Source organism: Orycteropus afer, unplaced genomic scaffold (genome assembly GCF_000298275.1).
Source record: "Orycteropus afer afer isolate SDZICR_OR568_19922 unplaced genomic scaffold, OryAfe1.0 scaffold00460, whole genome shotgun sequence".
Classification (NCBI taxonomy): Eukaryota; Metazoa; Chordata; class Mammalia; order Tubulidentata; family Orycteropodidae; genus Orycteropus; species Orycteropus afer.
The window spans coordinates 1165167-1174299 of NW_006922047.1; the positions used below are offsets into that span (position 1 = coordinate 1165167).

The window sequence follows — 9133 nt, forward strand, 5'->3', positions numbered from 1 at the left end:
CTGCTGCCTAGGCTCCTTTCCACCCTCTAAACACAGCCTGTCACCTCCTCCAGGGTGGCTGCCCTGATCAAAGGCCAGGTCACAGTCTCCTGCTGTGGACCCAGTATCAACATTTGCTGGGTAAAGAGGAAGGCAGGGAGCCCCAGCCCAGCTAGTAACCAGAGGCAGGGATAGCGGTGGGGCTTTAATAACGGATATGGGTTCTCACAAGGCACAAATACCCTCACAGGGACCAAATAAATAACTCCACTGTCGTGGGAAGGAAGGGTCTAGGGAGGCTGGCGTCTTAAGTGGCAGAGTCCCAGAGTCAGTCACTCTCTGAATCGGAGTAGTCCGCCACGAGGGAGGCACTGAGGCTACAGGGGTGTGGGGTGTCCGAAGTGTCAGGTGCCTCCTGGGATGAGCCTAGCCGGGACAGGGGTCTGTCCTGGCAGCTACTCTCAGGGGTCTCAATTGTCTCCTGAGAGCAGTCTTGGAGCAACGTGGGCCTATCCTGGGTAGGACCTTTTGGCACCTGGGGCTCCTTGGACTTGGTGTCAGGTGCGTCTTGGGGGCTCTCCAGAACTTCCCGTGACCGCCGCACGATGCCCAGATCCCCCATGGTGATGGGGGAGCCGCTGGGGGCAGACCTGCGGGCCTGGGCCAGCTTCTTCAGGACGCTGCCAGCTTTGCTGCTGCCATTGCTGACGCCAGATCCAGGGGCGGAGGGGAACCAGGAACGGCTGATGATCTCTGTCCGCTTGAGTCTCTGCTTGTCCTCATAGGCTGGGAGGGGGGGGGACAAGGCGCTTGAGCAGGGGCAGGGGCCCAGAGCCAGCCTCCACCAGGCGATGGACAGGCTCCCACCCCCCATAGCAGGCCCCCACGCACAGTCCAGGGTGTGGAACTTGAGCAGGGCGGCCAGCCTGCGGTCATCCTCTGTCTCAGGCACCAGTGGGATGGCCAGGCTCGCCTTGGCCTGCAGCGCCTGGTCCCTTTCCTCCTCCTCCTTGATGGCTTTCTTCTTTTCCTGGGGGCGGGGAGACAGCAAGGGGCTCCAGTGCTGCCCCAGCTCCGGAGACACAGTGTCAGTTTCCTCCTCTGACAGCTTGTGTGGGGACACTGCAGTTGCTCATAAGTGGGAGACACAATCACTGACGTGTACCATTCACTCCTTCACACATTCATTCAACAACTACCAGCAGAAGGCTTCCGGCTGGCAGGCCTTGTCCTAAGCAGTGACACCCAGTAGTGAGTAGACAAAACCCTTGCCCTCAGGGAGCTGACATCCCAGGGGGTAAGGCAGACAAGACATAAGCTGTAGGAGGGAGGGGGCCACATGGGTATCTGCAGAAGTACTGTAAGGCAGGAACAGCAAGTGCAAAGGCCCCAAGATGGTAGGGTGTGTGGAGCAGTTGAGAAGCAGCCAAGAGGCCAGCATGACTGGAGTGGAGTGAGTGAGGGGGAGAGTGGGAGGAGACTCGGCAGGTGGTGCAGGGCCTGGTGGGCTTCAGGGAAACTTTGGCTTTTGCTCTTAGCGGTGGTGTCACTAAGGGGGTGCAGACTGCACTGGGTGACACTGCCAGAGGGGTGACACCAAAATGATAATGTATTAAATTTTTGTGCAGTGTTTAAGAAGAAATTTACTTTTTACAAAAACATCCCTGGACTTAGAACATCTTTTGCTAAGCCCAGCTTACACATGTCAATATACCTAACAAGGCTAAAACCATGCTAATCTATTTTTTGAGTATTTTAATGTCCTCTGGTCAGAGCTGTGATTATTGCCCAATTACAAAGAAGTTTCGAATCACATGGTTTCATCTGCACACACTGTTTTGTTGCTGCCAGTATTTTTGCAGTCACTAATTTTGTCAAATTTTCTGGTATATTAGCTATAATATTGTGGTAGACAGTATTTGTGAACTTGTATCAATGACTTTTTTGAGAATGAAGTAGTAATTAAAGGAAAAGGAGAAAATCAAAATGTAAAATATATGTGGCTATGTGTATGGTATTATAATTTAAAGGTGCAATTTTCATTTTGCTAGTTGTTTATGTCACTATTTTTGCCATTATATCCAGTGATAAATGAGAATTATGATTTATGGGTAACATTAGTTTAAAAACATTACTCAATATTTTGCGTGGTCTGGTACAGTGATCCATGGGGGGGCAGGGTGACATCAACCCCAGTGATGCCACTGCGTCTGAGTGAGGTGGGGCTGTGGTCGATTCTGAGCAGAAGGATGTGCCATGACGCAAAGTTCACAGGTATCCCTTGGTGGCTGCAGAGGGAACAAACTGTGTGTATATACTGGGGGGAGAGGGAGGTGGGGAGCCAGGAGACCAGGCAGGAGGGGCCTGCTGCCTACACTGGTCCATGTGGGAGATGACAGGATGTGATTGGGTAGGGGCCGTGGAGTGAAGTGGGTGGACTCTAGCTATCATTTGAAGGTGGAGCCTGGCATCTGCCCCTATCCAGGGGCAGATGGGGGGACCAGGGTGTGAAGGAGTACTTATAAACAAGTCCAGGCTGACTATAGGCTTTGGGGTACAAGGACCCAGGCAGATAGAGCCGCCTTGGTGCCTGAAAGGGCAAGAGGTGGATGAGGGGCCTGGACAGGAGCTCGCGTAGGAGGATGGACACACAGCTCAGGGCAGAGGCCTGGCTGGGGAGGGCATTCCAAGACTAAGTGATAGTAAGAAAGCTGGCAATTTTACTAGTAATTGTGACCCCAGGAGATCAGTAAAGGTGATGGGAAAGCAGCATAGTGGGGCAGTAAGGGCTTTCAGTGGGGCAGAAAAGGCCCCCAGGGGCACATGGGACTCTCCTGCTGCCCTCAGTGTACCCACCCAGGGATGCAGACACACCACAGAGCAGGAGGATCTATGCCCTAAACAACATCCCTGAGAGTGGACACCTGCTCCTCCTCATCCGAACCCAGACACTAAACTCCTCTGACATTGCAACACAGAGCATTTTTGGCCCAACCTTAGTAGCCCTCAAGGTCCCTGCCAGCAACACCGGTGGCATGTCCGAGCCCTTAAGTACCAAACTCAAACTCACTGCCACCAAGTCAATTCTGACTCATAGCCACCCCCTTTGGGTTTCAGAGGTGGTAAATCTTTATGGAAGTAGATTGTCCAGTCTTCCTTCTGCAGAGTGGCTGGTGGATTTGAACCGCCAACCTTCCTGGTTAGCAGTCAAATGCCTTAGGTGCTATACCAGATTATCGCATACTATCATAACAGATTTTCCCTTTGTGTCTATCACCATCATTACTCCATGAATGACTTCGGAAATTACGTGGTGGAGTTACTTATGAAATTCATTTCAGGATGGGAAAGTGAGCTCATGAAATGGGTGTCAGTGACAGGGGCATGGGCTTCTTCCTGCCTCCCACAGTGGGGCCAGGGCTGATCTACTGCCCTTCAAGGTTCCCTATGCCCCAGCTCAGCTTTTCTCTCTAAGAACCTGTTGACAATGAGGGGCCCTCCCCCAGGGGCTCTGCAGTATTATGAGACACTGGGCCAGCACCTCCACAGGCACTATGAGCAAGGGTTGTGATACCCACACGACAGACGGGGGGACACTGAGTCTCAGGAACGGAATGACACAGTGATGGCTAGGATGTGAGTCCCAACCCACCATGTTTGCTCCTTCTCAAGGGTGTCTGGATGTTGCTGACCTGGGGAGCCCCCACACACCCATACCTGACCCAGTTAGATCCTGCTCACCCGGAACCTTTTCCGCAGCATGCTGTTGAGGGCAAAGTCGTCCTTCCAGGCGTTCTGGGCCTCCTGGATGTGGCTCAGGGTAGGCAGCGCCTTCTTAAGTGTGCTGCGGTCGGCCTCTCCGTGCTCCAGGCGGAACATGGCATCTGTCTCCAGCTTCTGCTTTTTCTCATGCTCTGCAATGGCGAGAGCGCAGCTGGGCCTCTGGGCACCAGGCTGGCTGGCCCTGGGGGCACCGGGCAGGTGGGTGGGCAGTGCTCACCTGTTGTCAGCACCTGCTCGTTGTCCTCCATGTCCCAGCGCTCCTCCTTGCGCTGGGCGCCGCTCACGATGACATAGTCGCAGTTGGCTGGGTCTGTCTGCATCTCGATGTGGTTCACACAGAGGTGGCATTTCATCCTGAACCTGCGCAGGGCTGGAGTTAGGATGCTGCAGGCCAGCTCCACTGGCCCCCAGGTTCCCTGCACGCCTCTTTCAGCCCATCCACGTCCTTCAACACACCTTCCCTAAGCACTTACTACGCACTGGGCTCTGTAACTGGGGTACAATGGGAATGAGGCAGGCAGCCCCACCACCCAGGACTAACCTCTTCCAATGAGGCCAATGTCTGTTCAATCAGCAACCCCCAACAAGCTACGCTGCCCTGTGGCAGGCTTAGTACCAGCTGCTGAGGATGCAGCAGTGACTGCGGCCTCCAGTGTTCTTGGAAAGGTAATGTTCCGGTGGGACATGTCAACAACAAGGGGCCAAGCAGCCATAAGGTGGGGCATGATGCTGCTACAGGGCAGGCTTCTGTGGGAGGTGGTGTTTGAACAGAAGGTGAAGGTGAGGGAGGGAAGAGATGGCAGGGGAGAGGTGGGAGTGTCCCTGGGGAGTGCGAGGAGTAGAAAGGTCAGTGCAGCTGCGTGAGCAGGGTGATGAGGGCCAGGGGTGATGGGGCAGGTCATTCAGGGCCTTGTGGGCCGCCTTCTGGGACTTGGGCTTTTCCTAGAGTGAGGTTGGCAGCACGCAGGGCTGAGTGGAGGCGGTCCATGTCTTGACTGACTGACCTACCAGGATGTCTTACAGGCGAGCCCCACAGGGAATATACAACAGGAATGCAAGCTTCTCTCCCACTGATCCTTTGTAGCCCCTCACCCCATGCCCGCCCCATGTCCCTCTGAGCTGCCCACCGGGTGCCCTACCTGTAGATCGGGGTTGTGTAGTAATTGCCAACTTTTTTCTTTTCTGCATTGTAACGAACACCTAGGAGGAGGGGGAGAGAACAGAGGCTCAGGCCACGCCCAAGGTGTTTTCTCTTAGGGGAAAGGAGATAGGTAATGCTGTGGGGGGGGTGGGGGCACTAAAATCCAAGGTGGGAAACAGTTATGTCCAGGCTCATGAGGGGCTTGAACCACAGAGGAGGGTGCTGGAGCCAGAGAGGCAGGTTCAAATCCCAGCTCCACTGCTGACTGGCTGAAGAGCCTTAGGCTGACCAGCTCACCCCTCTGGGCTTCAGCTTCCTCAGCTATGAAGTGGGAACTGATAACACCCCCGTCCAGGGCTGTGTGAGGACTGCGGGAGCTAATCGGCCAGATCACTCACACCAGGGCCTGGCACTTGGCAAGCGTTTAGTAAGGGTTGGCTTTTTTTTTTCTTTTTAAGAAAATGTTCTTATTTTTTGTTTTGTTCCGATTTGTTGGTTAGAAAATAGATACACTTGATTCTGTTTGACCTTATTTATAGGGTGAAAACATTTAAACTAGAAAACCAGAGCCTGGACCAGCGGTGGGTGTGTGGCCGGGCCCCACTTTCATTTGCAGGGCATGTCCCTGAGGGTGGCCTGTATGCAGCGCCAGGTTGAACCCTTTTTTATCACCTGAGCACCTGGTGGCCTGTAGGACAGATGCACCTACTGGATCTGACCAGGGGGTATTTGGGGTTCACTCGTCCCCCTTGCAGTGGGTGGAGAGTTGGCCTAGGCCTCATGCTATAGAAGAGGAAAAGGAGGCCGCCGGCCTTGGGCCTCAAAGTGGCAGAGCCGGGCTGTGGACATAATTCTGTCAGCTTGTCTGTGTGCCTATGGACTGATCAGGGCCCAGAGTAAGAGGAGGAACATGAGAATAGCAGTGGGCACAACTCCCATCACCTGGCCTCAGGTGTGCCAGGTGCTATACTCAGCACTTAATATCATCTGGGTTTCCAGATGGGTAAACTGAGCTATGCAGGGTAACCCAAGTGGGAGATGGCAGAGTTGGGATTTGAACCCAGCACCTGGTTCAGAGCCTGGCCTCCTAACCACAGCCAGACAGTTACCAGGGCACCTGTCTCCTCCTGATCCTGACTGGGAGCCCCCGAGGGGAAAGTCTTTGTACAGTGCTTGCAGCTAGAGGGGCTTGATGTCTGAGAGTGGAACAGCTGGGTGGGGCAGGTACAGGCTCACCCATGCCGATGTGGTTCTTACAGCCATCACACCAGATGTTATATGGCATCTCGAACCTACAGAAACAGAAAGCACCTTTTCTGCATCTGTTCACCTGGGCTCCCCTGGTCTTCCTCACCCAGCACCCGCTCTCTTGACCCAGGCTGAGGCCTGGTTTCTGGGAGCCAACTTCAGAGCAGTATCTCCAGAGTAGAGCTGCAGGACAACATGAGGTCCTATACAAACGGCCTTCATGATGCCGGCTGACCCAGTGGACAGCCCTCCTGTCATGCTACTCTCCGGCTGGCGGACAGGCCAGAAGAGAGTCCCCTTTTGGTGCTGCTCCATCTTTAACACATCACTAGCTAAATTCCCTTCTGAACAAAGGAAGAAGTAGGTTGTAGGGAGCTGCTGCTGGGCAGTGTAAACCAGGTGGAGCTTACAGTCATATTTCTTTTCTTCTTGTCAGTTGCAACAGAGGCAGTTCAAATTCATGGTGGCCATGTGTGCAGAGTAGGACTGCTCTGCAAGGTCTTCAAGGCTGTGACCTTTTGGAAGCAGATCGCAGGCCTGTCTTCCAAGGTGCCTCTGGGTGGGTTCACACTGCCAACTGTCTGGCTAGTCGAGGGCCACCCACGGACTCTGTTTATGACATAGAGTCCCTGTGTAATGCCCTCAGCTGCTGACTGAAAGGCTGGGGTTTGAGTCTATCAGAGGAGCCTTGGAAGTCTACCAAAGGAGCCTTTTGATTGACTCTGAAAAATCAGCCATCAAAAGCCCTGTGGAGCACAGTTCTGCTCTGATGCACATGGAGTTGGCTCAACTATGATTGGACAGGACTGTTTTGTTACCCAGCACTAGCTGACTGACACGATGCCTTTCCATGGCACTGTGCAAATCAGGAGCACTGATTCTCCTTGAGGGTGACACAAGGGGGAACAAAGGCAGGGGTTTTCAGGTGATGCCAAGGCCTTACCTGATGATGAGGATGCCCTGTGACAGCTTCCGAGCCCGCTCCCGAAGGGGGTGGCTGTTGTGGTATCGGTTGAGAGAGCCATGCTGTGTGGGCGCAAAGGACAAGGGAGCAGGTTAGCACTGCTGGGCTGGTGGGGGGTAGGATATTTGGCTAAGCCTCACAGGTTGAGAGAGGCCTCATTCTTATGTCCTGCACGGGGTTTTAACAGTAACATGGAAGCACTGAAGTCTGGGTGCAGCATGTGGACTTGGAATCAGAAACATTTAGTTTGAACGTCCCCTTCCTGATCATATGGCTGAAGAGCCATGTGACTTACCCTCCCCTTTCACCTTCCTGAGCCTGTCTCCCCTATGTGTCCAAGGGGTACAATGATCATTATTGCAGGTTTGTGAGGAGCATGGGGCAAGACAGTAACACTGGCAAATGTTCACTGGGTGCTTGATGTGCACTGTCTCATCTTCAGTCCTCAACGATTCTGTGAGCTAGCTCATGGCATTTCCCTCTTTTGACATCTGGGGAAACTGGTGTGGAAAGGATGCGTATGGTGGCCAGGACTATGCCGCCAGGGTGCGCTGATGGGACACTCACTGCGTGGGGACACAGCCAGGAACAAGAGAGATAGACACAGAGAGTGACACAACTACATGAGAAAAAACGTCAGCTAGTTACGAGGGCTGTGAAGATAAATGGAGCCCTAGGAGATAGGACAGAAAGTGAGGTGATCAGGGAAGGCCTCTTTGAGGTGACATCTGAAGGAGGTGAGGGAGCGGACCTGGCGATGGAGGGAGGAAGAGGCCCCAGATTGAGGGAACAGTGGTCTGACCCTGGAGCCCAGGTGTTAATCCTCACTCTGAGCTCTGCTTTAAATGCTCTAAACCCCTGGCTAGGCATAGAGTAAAGGGTCATCGACAAAAGCCACTGTCGTTTCCCAGGAGGGGAGACAGCCCTGAGGCTCATGTCCCCAGAGGAAGGCAGTGACACCTCAGGGGCTACTCATCCTTCTACAGCTGTGGCTCTAACTCCAATCCCATTGCCTCACCCAGGAGGGGACCACATGCTGGGTGGTTTCTTCCCTATACATGCCGTCTATTCAGATAGCCAGCTCTCTGTCACAGGTCTCAGTTCATTGTTTTGTTACACAGCTATAGCTGGCTGATACAGTGACTTTCTGTTTTATGGAACTAAGGTCCTGTGGCTCTGGGCAGATAGTGGGCACCCAATTCTCCTGTAGAATGCCCTGTGGGTTTCTTCTATCACAGACCTGGGGAAAGGAACCCTTACCTTTTCAGGATTGAAATCCGGAGGGTAGTACTTGTTCACACCTTTCCTTTCACCCTGGAAAGCAGAAGACAGAGGTGACTCAGAGAGGACCCACAGTACACCTCTCTGGGCAGCCTTGTGGTGGGCCCCAGATGAGAGAGGGCGGTCCTGTTCTAAAGGCTGGCCCAGGGCTCGCTGTCTGATTTGAGGCTGAGGACTTGGGTGAACAACCTGTTGGTGTGGCTGTGGAAAATTCTACCTGATTAGGACTTTCTTTGAGTGGGGGCTTTCAAACATTTCTGACCATGACTCAGAATGAAGCATTTTACACTGCAACTGTGTAATATATGCATGATACAAGTGAGACACAGGTTTCATGAAGCACCACCCTGTGAATCTCTTTTTACATACTAGTTGCCAGCTACTAAAATGATTTAATGCCCACCAAAGCAGTGATCCTCAAATATGGCTTTGTGCAACAAAACCCGAAGACCTTCTAAAAATATGCACACCTGGGACCCACCTCCAGCGGTTTCCCTGACAGAGAACCTAACCTGGTCTAAGGCATGGGGCTTGGACACTGGGTTTTGAAAAAGCTTCCTGGAAAACATGCAAAGCAAACACTTGTCCATGTATATTGACAGCAGCAATACTCAGTGACCATATGTTATCAACAGGTAAGTGGGTGAACACACTGTGGTTCACCCATACATAGAATATTAGTCAGCTATAAAAAGGAAGGAAGTGCTGATACATGCTATGATATAGATGAGCCCCCA

General features: G+C 53.0%; 1 protein-coding gene across 1 annotated transcript; it reads right to left on the minus strand.

Annotated features, from left to right (window-relative positions):
- Positions 1-307: 307 nt before the first annotated feature.
- YJU2B (YJU2 splicing factor homolog B) lies at positions 308-8423 on the minus strand. The gene is made up of 8 exons (XM_007954430.2): positions 8376-8423; positions 7095-7177; positions 6140-6195; positions 4902-4962; positions 3980-4122; positions 3721-3893; positions 871-1009; positions 308-765 (listed from the first exon to the last, which is right to left on the minus strand). Exons 3-8 carry the CDS (start codon positions 6186-6188, stop codon positions 308-310), a joined length of 1023 nt encoding a protein of 340 aa, XP_007952621.2. The 5' UTR covers positions 6189-6195; positions 7095-7177; positions 8376-8423.
- Between the last annotated feature and the right edge of the window lie 710 nt (positions 8424-9133).

Excerpts from the sequence above, each read along its gene's own strand:
- YJU2B (XM_007954430.2), bottom strand. The coding sequence starts at position 6,188 with ATGCCATATAACATCTGGTGTGATGGCTGTAAGAACCACATCGGCATG. Across the intron at positions 4,123-4,901 it reads TACACAACCCCGATCTACAG|GTTCAGGATGAAATGCCACC; the intron begins GTAGGGCACCCG and ends AGCCCTGCGCAG. Across the intron at positions 3,894-3,979 it reads CGAGCAGGTGCTGACAACAG|AGCATGAGAAAAAGCAGAAG; the intron begins GTGAGCACTGCC and ends TCGCCATTGCAG.